Source organism: Netta rufina (genome assembly GCF_964035555.1).
Source record: "Netta rufina genome assembly, chromosome: 4".
In the NCBI taxonomy this organism is placed as follows: domain Eukaryota; kingdom Metazoa; phylum Chordata; class Aves; order Anseriformes; family Anatidae; genus Netta; species Netta rufina.
Window position 1 is genome coordinate 67,428,004 of NC_140127.1, and position 15,464 is coordinate 67,443,467.

The following is a 15,464-nucleotide window of genomic DNA, read 5'->3' on the forward strand; positions in this document are numbered from 1 at the left end:
GGGGATGTTGTGTTTGGTGTAACATGGGCAGTGTGCTGGGTTTGGGCACACCACTCAAAGAGGACAGAGCTGAGGTCCTGTGGTTTCACCTATTTAAACTTCCTATCATGGCTTTCAGAACCTGCAGATTTTCTGAGCACAGCTGTGTGGAAAGCAAGAGATCCCACTGAATAATCTTATTTCTATTCTGACTACATCTCTGGCTTTGGTGGAATGTGTAAGCAGTATCTCACGGGTCGAGGAACCCACACAAACCACTCCAACACTCAGCAGCTTGCTCTTCCTCACCTGCCTCCTCTCCCCCTCCAACTCTGCCTGTTTCTGAATCCCCCATACTTCCCAATACTTCCCAACAAACACTTATGCTTGCTTCCTTCTGAAATGCAGTTTCAGCACCAAATAAATCTTCTGCTGCACCAGGGAAAAAAAAAAAAAATCACTGACAGGGCAGAATGTGCCCACACATCTTTGCCCCCAGTTTCTGCCTGCTTGTTTGTTTGCTTGCAGCGGGGCATATCTTAGGAACTCCATCTTCAGCCAACCCTAAATTTGGACACTGTGCATGTGAGTCATGCCAAATTTCAGAGCAATCTAAAGAGTCAGGAGATCCCAAAGTACAAACTGTGATTTATACCAAGATATTTCAGAGCAGAACAATACCCCAAATGAAGTTAATTTCTTGGTATGCTCTGACAGAGTTCCCACCAATGCAGGACCTGAATGGTTTTTGCTACATAGTGAAAAATGTTCATCATCTGGGGGTAAAAAAGCCAGTACATTCCCGATCTAAGATATCCCTAGTGCCAGACTATTAAACAGTTTCATAGACAAAGTGCTCATACAGCTTGATACCACAGGGAGACATGCCAGCTTCCATAATAGCAGATCAGAAAATAAGAAGCAAGTTTCTCTTCTATTGTCATTCTGGCTAATACTATAAGGTCAGGCAGAAGGGCATTTAACTTTTGACTGATAAGACAGATGATTTTTAAATCCATCTCCTTATTGTAAAAAATGATTCTTAGTAACAGATTTTTCAGAGCAGATGGGGCTATTATATTCATCTAGTCAGTTGCTCTATACAATACAGACAATAAAATTTTACCAAGCAATTCCTGCTTCAAGCCCACAGTTTTGGGTTTGGTTGAAAAAAATGCCTAATCGCATCAAGACTTGAAGCGATGATGAATCTGCCATACCTCTAGGTAAATTGCTCCAAAGGGTAATTATCATAATTATTTAAAATTTGCAATTTATTTCTCATATGAATTTGTCTAGCTTTCAGTTGCTGTTATAACTCTGGTAGAACTAAGAACCCTCTGTTCTCAGAAGCCTCTCCTAACGTCTGTGATCCTTCCACTATGAAGGCAGCTTTCAACAGATCAGCTAAGGCTGAAACTAAGTCAGCTAAACAGGAAATAAAACTGTAAGAACAAAAATACTCACCAATATCGTGTTCAGTAGGGCTGAACACAGAATACTGAGGATGCAAGATGTATTTCTCTATTTCAAATGTTTGTGTTACGTCAGTTGTTCTATTAAATATATGCTGACCCAGAACTACTGTAATAGTGGATTTTAGAGGACTGTAGTACAAAAGAGAGAACAAGCAATTCTGTGATTAGAAGGACAAATAAAAACCTATTTCCAATGGCTGTGTGCACCATGAACTGTTAATACATGTAAACTGAGGTCCCCACCACACCCATTATTTACCCTCTCATTATGCCTTGATCTGTCACCCAGGCTTCTTACCTACAGTGGGCCAGGAAAAAGATTACTAATGTTATAGGGAGTCCCGTGCTGTGTGGGTCCTGATTAACCTCATTAAAGGCTGTTGCTCTTTGACAGAAGGAAAAGACAAGCCACATGCACTGCTGCCCAGCTGTTGTCTGGCTACAAGCATCTTCAGAGGCTGTAAGCACTTCTTGTTATATGAACTTAACTGGGTCAACCTTGACCAGACTCTGCCAATGAGTAACAAAATAATTGAGGAAGAAATGAGACACCAAAGGACAAGTCAGTGGTGGATATCTCATTTCTCTGGGTGACTAAACTCTTAAAAATATTATAGGTATAGATCAAGATTTTAGAGATGCCTGACAACTCAGGACATCTGACATCTGACAAACTGACAACTCAGTAGCATCTGGGCAGCTTCCACCTAATAACTATCACCACTTCTGTTCTGAGATTAGACTAATCCATGTTTAATCTGTTGTCTAGAATCAAAAGCGTTCTTCTGGTAGAGGAAGGTTTAAAAGCAGACTGATCTAATAGGAAAAAACACACTCAGAATATAGGTTTTGTAATTCACACCATCTTACTGATTGTTTACCACAGTCCTCTCATATCCAGTGTCCTGTGTCAGAGAACCAATAAGAACCAGTACAAAAGTTGTGAAGAACAGGAAAATTGTGAAAAATCAGCAAGAGTTTGGAAAGACAATAAATTCTCTAGCTTTGAAAGCGATTGAACTCAAATTACTCTCTTGCTTTAAAAGCAGTTTAATTTGCACATTCATAAATCTACAATGAATTTAGCCAGTATCTTCAACATGGGGAACTCAGATATTTTGTTATCCAGTGCAGAAACGGAAAATATCTATCGTGCATCATACACAGATCCAGAGTGGTCAACATCATTCCAAAGTTTCCCTAGTTATAATTCTGTGCATCACCAGCAACTGTCAGATATAAAAGCACTGCAGATTCTCCTCCAGTACTGAACACAAAGCAGCCATCAACAACTAGGGGAGAGAGATTCTGACTAACTGCAGTGCAGAGAGCAGGCAGCTACCCTGCAATAATTACTATGAGTATGGTTAATGAAGCTCAAAATCTGGGGTTTGTTTTGTTGTGCGTTTTTTCTTTTTTGTTTGTTTGTTTGTTTTGTTTGTTGTTGTTTGTTTCGTTTTGTTTTGTTTTCATCTAGAAAACAAGAAAATGATGAAAAATGCTTCAATCAATATGTAAGGCCAGGATTTTCTCAGTGTCCTTGCAGTAGTATACCAATACCTTTGAAAATCAGATTTGGGGCACGTAAAACAGAGTGGAAGTTTGCTTCCCAGGACAGTATTTAGAAAAGATTTTAAAAGCACTAAATGGTTGCACTGTGATTTAAAGGTGATTCATTCAGGAAAAGAAATAAAAAGTGAGAGGCCACAGAAAAGGGAAAAAAAGAAAAAAAAGAAAAAAAGGAAAAAATCTATCTAGCTGCATAAGTATCTATTGTCGCCTAGTGGAAAACAGTTGAAATTGTGGCTAACTTAGAGGTACTAAACATACGGAAGAGTGCAAATTACAATGCAGCAATTATGGAAAATCTGTATGTACCAAACCACCAGCTGGAAGTGGGTGGAAATGTCCTGAATAGCTGCCAAAGTTAGTAGCTATTTCACAACATTTGAAAAACAAATGCGTTGTGGATCGAGCTCCAAATGCTTCAGTACAGCATTCACAATGGTATTATTAGCTCTACAAGCTATCAGTGTATGTATTCTGGCACGAGGTTTTCTGTTTCTCTTGGCTTCTTTACTATGCAAAGGAACAATGGGTATGAAATGATGTAATATTTTTACCATCAATGTGATCAAACCAAAATCAGGAAAATCAGCATTTGTAGAAAATTAAATATTTAGAATAAAGTAAGACCATCCTATAGTCAATATTTTCCCCGGTGCTCTGCAGCTGGAGGGAAAAAAAAAAAAAAAAAAGGAAAGAAAAGAAAAGAAAAAGGGAAAAAAAATACACAACCAATTCACCCTTCAAGGAAATATGCTTCAAAAATTTAACAGCAGTTCAGTTCTTCCCTTTGGATTTTTGTAAAGCTCAGCCTACTCTATTTGTGTCAAACAACAGTAATTTATTGCCTCTAATAAATCATTACTTGGCTGTTTCAGCCTTTTTGAACAAAACACAATAATGAGCGTAGTCATCTCTGTTACACCTCAAAGCAGGCATAAACTTGCAAAAAGGTAACTGAGAAGAGAAACACTCCTATCCCCCTGCAGATGCCTGAATGTGCAAGCTCTATTCCATGTCCTCCTGTCCTTACACTCAGCACTACCTTGTTACTTAAGTCAGGTCATTTAGCATTTTTGACACTCTGTAACGAACCAGATATGGGCCTGTGGGACAACAGGACTCCACGCTATTTGTTAGCTTAACTGCACTCAAATTGCCAGCAACTCCCTGTGAAATATTTGCCTTTCGTAATCTCATTTTCTTTCTCACTTGTTTCAGTGCAAGTTTGTCATGATTCACAAGCACACAGTGACAATGAGAAGACCTACTGTCACACTAATGGCACGTGAGTTTACCTGTTAGCAAAGCAGTGTGCTGCTGACACAACCCAGCATGTCTGAATAAGGGTTCCACCACAGAAGCTCTCTCCAATATATATAGCTGCTGTCCAGGGATGAGATCCAGGCAAAGATGAAGAACCCCCAATAATCCTAGGTCTCACAAAACTTCTTTTTTTGTGTCTTCTTCCACATGGTCTTCTGGCAACTGCAAAAGTATCGATCTGGTCTGGAACTGGTGGCTTCCTTTCCCTGCTTTCTAAGATATAAAGGGAAATGGCATCAGACTATAAATCTTGTGATTTCTAAGGACTAGAACTTTTACAGGAGTTTAATTATCATTAAATGTTCACATGCAAATAAAGCTCATTCTGTTCCTCAGGAGAGCTGCAAGACTGAATGTTATGCCTATTCCCAACAGTCTGGCTACACACATACTAGCGTAAATTAACTGTGCCTTAAAGAATTCCTGGACACTGTTTCATTTACCAGTACAGATATAACCTTTAGTGATGGAGGAGGCCCAACACAATGCATAATACATCACATCATCGTGTTCAGATTCTGGAGCTTTGCCATTGCCATTCCAACAGCAAGGACTAGTATGTTTGTATTAATGTCGTCAATCAAATGTATTGGAACCATAAATGGAGAATAAAAGAACCACTTTATAAATTGACTTCAGATTAAATCTCTGTTCTAAAGGTCAGCTTGAACATTAGCAAGAATTTGATAGAGCTTTAATATTAACAACTGTTTAATTTAGAGGAGAAACAGAATTTTTAGTTTTCAGAATTAAATACTGTGTCATGTCTTCTATTTGCTCATAGAGGCTCATTCACCTCTCTGAGCCTACTTCACATTTGTAACAAAGCATCATTTATTTCTGATGTCTTGCATGTTCTAGCAGAAATTCTGTTCATATCAGGATGATTGCAGTGGAAAGCAGTAGTGTGACACTGCTTATATACACTATTGTAGGGCAAAAATCACAGATTGTATCACAACTCCAAAAAAAATGCAAAATAAACTTGTTTTCATTGGATTTACTGCAAACAGTAAAATATTCTACACTCCTTGGAACAGTAGGACATTTAAAATTGTATAATGAAAGCTTGTTCTAGTATCAATAACCCTTTCTTCATTAATTCATGACATGGATTTTAAGAGAACTTCTACATACCACAAGATGGAATTTTACAATAATCCCAAGACAAACTGTTGTCCTTCATGATGTAACACCATGGCTTCTCATCTTCATCTGGATTTCTAATTAATTATGGGGAGAAAAAATTGCAAGAATTAACCACAGTGTTGTTCCAAGCTGCCTGGACATTTTCTGCATTTTCCTCTTGTACCATGCAGAGGACAGAACTCTTGGGTTTGAGCCATCTAATGAAGTGCTGAAACACCTGCTAACTCTTAAATGGGTTAGTAGCCTTTCAGTAGGGTTCTTTATGTTTAAAGCTAGTCAAAAATAAAGTTCTTTAGGAACTAAAATACAGCCACATGACTAAACATCTGTAGAATTTGCCTACAAGTATTCGGATGCATGAGCATATTCACTTGGTTTAAATACAGCCCACACTGAAGTGCTTCAACAGATATCAGCGCAGCTATTTTCAGGACTAAGTCCCATGGGAGAGATTCCTTTTTTTAGATGAATTTTAAAGCAAGGAAATTCCACCACAGGTAGATTCATAGAAAATCCATAACAAGAATAGCTAGCAAAAATGAATTTGAGATGCTCGAGTTCACATTCCCTGGAGAGAGTCTGAGGAAATGAAAGACTACCTCGAGAAAATACTATGCTTCTCAAAAAGAAAGGGGGGGGAGAGAGAGATATCACAGTCAATTTAGTCCTTTTTTACTCTGATGTTAAACAGATTTGGGGTAGATTCCACTAGGATTTCTCCATTGTGCCACATAATTGTCTTTATCAATGATCAATGTTGCATAAGTAACCAGAAAGTTGTCCAATTTACTCCTCCAAGAATGTAGTGAAACTTTGAAGACCCAGAAAGATCTTTAGTAGGCCAAGAAAAATAGACAAGATAATTCAGGGCTCTGGATAAATCATAATTCTAATTTCAGTTGGATTTATCAAAAGCATTATCTATTATTTCAAGGTTCTTCAATATTTTTTTTCTTTTTAACCTGACTGCTATTCAAAAAAAGATTAAAGCACTTTCAAATTTTCAGAACCGAAGAAGCAACACAGGTTGAGTCATCTTCCGCCAACAGTGTTTCTAAATTAGACTATTTGAAGAAGAAGATATCTGCAGGATTATATAGTGCAGCAGAGATATCCCAAGAAATTATAACAAGCTGACAAAAAAAGTGAAAAGCTTTTTTCTCAGCTCTACAGAACATGAACACATCAGCTCCTACACCATTTTATTCTTTGCATTTCAAATCTGCAAGTGAATATTGTGCTTAAATGATGCAAATTGAAGGGATCAGGATTTATCAAAGCACAAAATAAATGCCGAATAAATTGCCATGATGTGCTAGGACACCATAAATCTCATACTTAAGTACTTGAATAAGGACCAAGCCTTGGAAAGCAAGCCAATTTGGATTAAGGGAGGGTTTAGGAACTAGTTATTAATCTGTTTTAGATAGAGAAGAGATACTTTGAGCATGCATACATGCTTTTTATCACCAAACAGATCAGGAAGTGCAGTGCATTCCAATCTTCCTGAAATACTTGTCTAACTTCCATTCAAAAAATTAATTAAAAAAAAAATCCTAGAAATCAACCAGCAATTTACGGCTATGCATCTAAAGTTTGGTGTTTCTTCCTTTTGCTCAGCTCCAGAATTCTATCTAAATTGAAACATTTATTTTACTTATGGATAGCCATTGGTCTCATGAAGAAATCAGACGGGAACATAACATGACTGAGTAGAAAGCCTATATACCACAAATATTTTCATTATAGATGAACAGAAAACCTGAGCAGAAATTTAGTTTATTATACATATGGTTCAATCAAAATTGAAATGCCAAAATTTTACTTTGCAGTAATTTCTCTTTGGAAGAAATATAAGAATTTTGACATCTCATTTCAGCATTATTGACGTACAGCAACTTTGATTTTTTTTCATTTTCAAATAACCTTTCACTCTTAAAAATGTTTTCCTTTATATTAAATATTTCACAATTTAAACATTGAAATAAAGGTTAACCATTTCAGTTTGAATAGTGCATTTTTATCTCCTTTTGGATAATTATGAACAATCTCAAAATTTTTGCACTATCATTTGAATGATAGTCTCATTTGAAAAAAAAAAAAAATCACAGGAGAAAAAGAACCAGGATTTTCCAACATGAGGTTGTGTCTAAGCTTCTCTTGGCAGACCCAAGTTTTGATCTAGCCTATCCACCAGATCCTATCTTCTGCAGACTTACACCTCTTGTTTCAGCGTGCTAAGTCAGTCCAAGAGAAGGTGCCATCTGCTTTGACATTCATGTCCTTTCTCCCTTCCAAACGTGCTCCCACAATACATCCACCTTGTGGTTTAGAAATACAGGGCAAACGAGAACCTTCCTCACCTGCAGTAAGAGAAGGGCCCCAAGCCTAGCTGTACTGCTTCCTCAACACCGTTGATATGAAGCTCTTGGTAGAGTAAGTCTGAGTTCCAGGGCAAGCAGCTGTGTCCAGAAACAGTCATGTTGTTGGTGCCTCTGTACCCTGTGCCATTGCCACGATAGCACATTTGGAAAGGAGCTGGCAAAGCATAGGAGACTGGTCAGGATTCAGTGCTAATTACCTGTTAAACACTTATTTCACATCTGAAATCCTAAAGGAGAATGAATGGTCCCAACTCTGCAGTGTCTTTCATCTTTCCCAGGAATTTATTACATCAAATGAGGATTTTTACTCTTATTTTTAAAAAGCATTTAAAACTTCCATGTAAGGAGAGTTGTGAGTTAGCCTCATTTTACATGTGCACAACAACTATTAAACAGGCAGAGAATTAGACCTAAGATTTTTGCCGTGTACGGAGCATTTTAGTCAGCAATCTGCAGTGAAGTCAGCAATATGGCTGGGATTCATCCTGTCTAATTTTAGACACAGCTGAGCTCATCACTGGAGACTCCCATTTCAGTCAATTAAGAGAAACAGGCACTTCTAGCACCAAACTTATCTAGCTTGTTTGAGGTGACTTTTCTGAGATGTGATGAGTCTTGATGTATGCTCTTGGCTATGTTGACTGAATCTCCATTGAAAATAAAGGGAGCTTAAGTCAACCAGTTCAGATAGAGACATCTGTGTTGTAAATTAGTGAAAACAATCCTGCTCTGCCAGAAAGTGCTTAAAAGTGCTTAAAAGATTTTGTAAAATATTTCTTTTTTGGCCTCGTACATGCCCATACATATACATACCAAACCCATACATATTATACACATATATATGTAGACACATATTGGAAAAATATCAATTTTACAAAAATGAAAACAACAGGTTGAATTTTCATATTCTAACTCCATTCCTTTGTCACCTGAACATGAGTTATTTCTTCAGATAGGTCTCACACGTACTTATTCTATGACCTGTGTACTGCCAAGGTCTACGAACAGCACGTACCAGCACTATGGCTGAAAAGCATATGGGGATGCATTTGTATACAAATAGCTACACTGAGCAGAAAGTCTACACTTCAAAACGTGGCTCGGAGTATCCCAAAAGAAACACAAAATCATCCAATGTACAAAGAGTATTAATTGTGATCAAGCCTCAGAGGGTTTCTTAGCCCAGCCATGACAGTATGACTTATCCCTGACATCTGCAAGGCTAGTGGAATCTTCTTGTAAACATGCTGAAATATATAGCATCACAATACTGCCTGAGTGTTGAAAAACACATTATGAGGATGATCAATCACACTGCACAGTGTGAACAACTATTGCCAAAGATCTGTTTATTTTGACCGAATAAGGTGACACGTGAACTGGCGCACGCAACCAGCACCGAAACAGTGAATTGCCGCAGTGAACTGCTGATGTCAATTATCCTTACAAGTCTTCAGTGTAGCAACAGACCTCAAAACCACAAGCAAGCATATGGCATAAATATGGGAGCTGGAGGTCAAAAAGTTTGGTGGAAGAATGTAACATGAGTCAGCACAGAAATAGTTGGCAAAATTGTCTTTCCAGCTTGGCCTAACAAAAGCACCTGAGATGGCGAGCCTACGTTTCCTCCTCCCACCCACCCCTTAAATCAAGCTCCCTTTATTTCAATAACAGGGGAATATAACATTCAATCAAACAAATCTTTTAAGAGCCATAATCTCAGAGCTCACGGGAAAGATTTTTGTCTTCCATTTGCATTGTTAGCAATAGTACCCATTTCTTGGCAACCTGCCATTTATTTTCCGGGCAAGTTGCAAGTTAAGCTGCTTTATTTGCCTGAAACAGTGTCATGAAAATACTACCATCATGCTGCATGCAAAAATCTTCCATTTATCCAAGGAAATGCCAGGTGCTGTTTTTATTTGTGGTGTATTTATTACATTCAGAAATGATTTAGAGTTGCCTGCTTTTATGAGGATGAAACAAGATTCTGTTTCAGTGCAGAACTGGGGCCATATTCTCCAACACCAATGGTTTGGACATCTTGCAGATGGTGTTTACAAGTTGCGCTCAACCTTGTCAGGCTTAAAATCCAATGCATCTATGTATCTGCATGTCTGCCAGTCATTGCTAAAGCTGACAGAAAATTATAACTGGAAGAATTTGGCCCCTTTCTAAATCATCCCTCATGTTTCCTCCTCTAAGAAGTTTGGATTACATATTGCACTTGTTGAGAGGAACAGTAATATCTCTCAGACACTTTTTCTTTGGTTTTGGTTTTCTAAGTGGTATTTTTGGCACAGGAGTAAAGTAATTTAATCTCACATCTTGTGGAGAAGCATCTAAATTAACAGAGTTGCTGTTTCCTTGCATTACTGGCTTACATTACCACCATGGCACCCCCATCACAGCTCATTATGTATCTAAAGCCACTAAGAAGTATACGCAAAGTCTAATACATTTTATACCTATAATTCAGGAAAAAAAGTTCTCAGAAATGTGTTCTGGAATGAATGTAGTCTTACAGATCTTTGGTTTCTAATAGTCTTTTTTGAACTAGAACTGAAAAATCTCCTTTTGCCTCTGTCAGAAGCAGTGTGTAGGTGGTCTGCTTTCAGCAGTTCTTAATGGATTTCTCTGACTGGGAGTTATTCCTTCTGAATGCTTTATAGCTTCTGCAGCTTCCCATATCTCTGAAATGTATTTATTTTCCTATGTGGAAGAAAGTAACGGAGGGCATGATATACGTATTTTTCTTGTTCATTCACTTTCCTGCAGTACTGCCAATCAGCCTTGGAGTAGAAGTGGCCTGAAGCTTCAGATGAAGTTTCGGATGAAACTTCAGTTTGATGAAAATGTAGATCCAATTTATTCTGCGGACCCATACCGCTATCATCACTGTTCATTTTCAGGAAAAAAAAATCATTAAAATTCTAAAATAATTTCTTGTTATATTTTGAAAATCCAAGAGGTTTAAATAACTCACATAAAACATTCTTATTGTGTTATTGTGGCATGTTTTATCAGCATGTCACACCAATTCATTGATTTTTTAGTTTTCCAATAAAAAGCAGTTTCAGGTCTTAAAATTAAAAGCAACCAAAAAGAGCAGTTATCCAACCAGTTCTAATTGATAACTTCCTGAAAACATTTAACAAGACCTTTTTATCACCAGACCTTGTATCAGGTTCTGTAGTTACATACCTGAATATTTTATGAGTTTCTTTTGGAAGTCTTTCTGTTGAAAACAACATAACTTCCATATTTCTTCCCAAATATCTCATCACGATTTTCCTAATGTTTTTGAGCTTTGACTTTATTTTTCTTTCAGATATGCATATCTTGTTTCATTCTGCCAATATTTTTTTTTCCTCTGATGGTCCTAATCCTGGGGCAGGATAGCTTTAAGTAACCGTTTCATCCAGTAATGCTTTGTTTTATCCATGAGCAACCTATAATGCTTTTATCAAATACAATGTGAGATGAGTTTCTTTTTTTTTGTATTGTTCTGTGTGAGCGCATGGCAGGAAGGGAGAGAGGTAAGAGGAAAAGGCTGAAGTCCCCTCTCTGCTTAAACTTGCCCTTACAAGATGTCTTTTCTTGTGTCTTAAATATCAATTATCCATATAGAAGAGATCTTTAGAAAATCATAGAAAAGCAAAACCTTGGTAGAATTAGGAGAACATCCTCAGAGGTTTCCAGGAGCAAATGCCCACTACCGTGTAAGTGTCTCAGGAAGCCCCAGAGCCAAATGCATGCCCTACTATCCCTGTGCTGGGCATAGCGAGCACTTTGGCACTCACTAGACAGTAAATTGTTTGCAAGACAGGGCATTCATACCTGTCTGAAAACTTTCTAGTGCATCTATCAATTTATATTTACATGTCATGTTTCATCTATTAACAATGAAGATGAATAGCAATGAACGATGATGTTTTATGCCTCAGTATAAATTTATTGCTTATACTGCCTCAGCATTGTTGCTTCCCAAGGAGTCCTTTACAGTCAAGTTTCATTTCAATATGAGCTCAGATTCATTGGAAGGGCTTGTCTTTTCTTGATCCACCTAGAGGTTCCTCAGTCTCCTTTCCTGGGTAGCTGTGAGTTCCCAGGATAAATGAATGTGTAACATAAAGGAGTCTCCAGCATTTGTACAGATTGCTCCTATAGGCATTTCGCTTCCTTGTATAAAAATCTGAAGAATTCTCGGGTGTTTTGAGAGCAACAAGGCAGACTTGGCTGGATAAAGTGTAGCAAACACCATGCTGAGAGCTATGAAGGATGTATTAACCTGGCATTGCTCTTCATCATCCTCCCAAAAGAAAATCTGCTTCTTCTTCAGAACAAACTCTCCCTCCCTGTTCCATTGAAAATCTCCGTAAATAACTAAGAAGGTGCCAGGTGGGCACAGAAAGCAGTTGCCATCTTTTTCACACTATCATGAAGAGAATATGAAGTCTAAAGCACAGAGGCAGCAGCCCCAGGACTAGGCTGTCCCTGGCTTCAGGCAGTCTGCTTCATATTGCCATGCACTAATCCCTGTCTCCAAAAGTAAGAATAATAACAACTACTGTAATTTTCAGAGTTTGCAAATTAATGAATATAAACCACAACAGAAATATAAGGGAATGTATATTTCTGTGTAATTCTATCACATATTTATAATATTTACCTAGATCTCAATATTTCTATTTGGGCTTATGATTTAATACAACAGAAAATAACACATAACAAATTTATAACAAATAATCGGTTCATATTATGAACCAGCTTTCCAGTTTGTTGAATAGCAATAAAACCTCCAGTCTGACAGCACCTAACACTGAAATAAATCCCCACTGAAACCACAGCCTTATTATGAAACACAAAAACAATCTCCCTGAGCCAAAAATGATGCAGCAATGTAGGAAAATTGGCATCCCTTTGTAATGAATTAAATTTAATAGAAACTTACCATGTGAAACAAGAATGAATTTAGGACTGGAAAAACAGTGATTAATATAGCACAAAAGATCTTTTTAAGTTGCATCCTAACTTAAGGATTGCACACACCATTCACTGCAGCTGGACTTATTGTTTAACATATTTGTCTTTCATCTTATCTTTGTAATCTTGCACTTGCAAATACTTAAATCAGCTGAGATAAAACTGAAGGGTTTTTATTTTATTTTAATAAAAACTAATGTATAAATCTACCTTCTGAGTAAATTGAGTCTTTCTGTATAAAGGTTTAAATTACTCTATACACTCTGGACAGAAAAAGACGTTCTGGCACTTAATGATGGCCAGTAGACGAGCACTTGCTCATTAAAGAGCAAGCAATAAGAGGGGGTTCTCTGAAGCACCTGAAGCATGCAGAGTGGCCTGGTAGGAGAAAGCAAACAATAGGAGAGGCAAACACTGTAGTGGATATTCTAAGTGGAACTTCTGAGTTCTACCACAAGTCTGCATCTTCCTGCATCTCACTACATCCCCCTTAACCACCTATCATAAGAGTAAGGACTAAGCAGCTGCTTCATATTATCAGCTGCTAATATTAATGATATTATTTTATACTAGGATTATGACAAAGAGTAATCAACTAAAAAGGCACCAATGCAGGCACACAGAAGGTATCATAGAAATTTCAGTGCCCACCAACATCTGAAAAATACATTTATTTGTAAAAAATAAAGTTTTCTTTTGATCTCCAGCCTACTCCTGTCTCCTCAGAAGTTTTTGTCTAGTCCTAGTCCTTATCATTTGATCTTCATAAAGTTAATCTTTGCAATACACCATAACACAGATAGCATAGCTCATTAGCTTTCTCCTCTGTAGCCCAGATTTGTTATGCCCACTGTAAATGACTGACCCACAGCCTGTATGCAAATGGTGCTCCCTTCTTTGCTTGTGTTTTCCTCTATAAAAGCCAAAATCTTTATTATAATTCCTAACTCTGTAAAGAAACCAAAGATATCAGAGTAGCCTCTCTATCTCCACTCACATTCATCATCTCCATAAAGAGTGCCTAATGAACATTGCTTTGTGAAGCCACAGTTGTCACCAGTCTCCTGTCCACCATCTGTTATATATCCTAGTGCAGTGAATCAGAGGTGCGTTTTCAGTTGATAATGACATGCTCATATACTTCATCTTCCAGTTCCTCCTACCATTTACCGTTTCAGATCTTAGCCTACCAGACCTAGTTTTTCTCCATGAAACTAGCTCCAGCAGCCTTTTTGGAAATAATTCAAAATCTGGTAAAAATCCAAGCCACCTTTACTGCACCAGTACTTTCTGCAACAGTACCCTAGGCGTCCTCTTCATTATCCTTGCCTTTATAAACCTTGCCCTAACCTTGCACAACCTCCTAGGGAACCCATAAACTTTATGCTTGCAAACCATCTAGTCACTTCTCCAAACCATATCAAATGATGCTATAGAATGCCATTGGTAAACATAAAAAGTTTTCATTATCTTCTCGCTATCTTCTTCAGAAGGAAAGATTTAAAACTTTCCCTCCAGCCTCCAGAGCTAGATTTCCTTTACGAAAGTACCTTTTTTAGCAGAAAACTGCAAACACACTATGTCAGTAAAACAGCCACTAAGAGGGTAGGTTTGCTGTCTTTTTCTTTTTCTTTTTTTTTTCAACTTCTTTTATTAACTCAAACACCCCCAGTTACTCAAAGATGTGGCCAAGAGTTTTTCTTGTATATAATTATATATTCATCTATTCTGTCATTTTACTTTTCTAAAATTCTTCAACCTACTTCTGACATAAACCAACACATCTCCTTATATAACCATAAACCTTCCACAATTAGCATTCCAACTCATACTTGCTTTAAAGCTATGTTGTCCCTCTAATTCCATTACCAATAGCCTGCAGGGGAAAAAAAAATAAAAAGGAAATGAAAAAAAGAAAAAGAAAAGAAAAACCATCACCACTGGAAAACATAAGGGGTTTTCAGAAATACCTTCAACAACCCCATGCTTTACCATGACCAAACTACTAGCAAACACTATTTCTGATTTTTTAATACACAGCTACCTAAATTTTGTAAATAGTTCCACAAGAACAGACCCTGAATTATTGCTAAACCCTAATACCACAATAACAGAAACAGAAATAAACCCCAGCTAGCCATCAAAACCATTGTACCACCTAATGCACCCCAAAAATCTAGTTAAAAGTTAACAAACCATTGGCATATGTGGTACGAAACCCACCTCAGTTATCCACATATGACTGCAAACTATTTCTCTGCTCAGTGTCAGCAAAACAAAGTCATCTGCAGATGACTTTTTGTGGAAGTGTTTCAGGAAAAGGCTTGGCAAATAGTTAGAGGATAAAGATACACCACTAACATTCACCAATAAATTGAGAATACATTTAAAAATTCCATTGAGACCACGAAACTAACTAGCAACCCAAACCCCAAAACAATACTAAAGCAAGCACTCCACAGTCAGAAGGAACTGTTTTTATTGCAGAAAGGAAGCCAAATATACACCAGTTCCTACTTGCACTTCAACTAAGGCCTGCAGTATGAATACAATGGTGCTTTTTCGACCCCAAAAGTCTAAAGGCACCAATTTCTTA

General features: G+C 37.5%; 1 protein-coding gene across 1 annotated transcript in view; it reads right to left on the reverse strand.

The window, feature by feature from the left end:
- Positions 1-15,464, reverse strand: part of HGFAC (HGF activator) — a gene marked incomplete at both ends in the record, with an annotated part of 41,097 nt that overhangs the window by 4,095 nt on the left and 21,538 nt on the right. The window contains 4 exons of the mRNA XM_084285657.1: positions 1,447-1,586; positions 4,322-4,562; positions 5,487-5,572; positions 7,862-8,036. Of these exons, the coding sequence (XP_084141783.1) occupies positions 1,447-1,586; positions 4,322-4,562; positions 5,487-5,572; positions 7,862-8,036 (642 nt within the window). The remainder of the gene's footprint in view (positions 1-1,446; positions 1,587-4,321; positions 4,563-5,486; positions 5,573-7,861; positions 8,037-15,464) is intronic.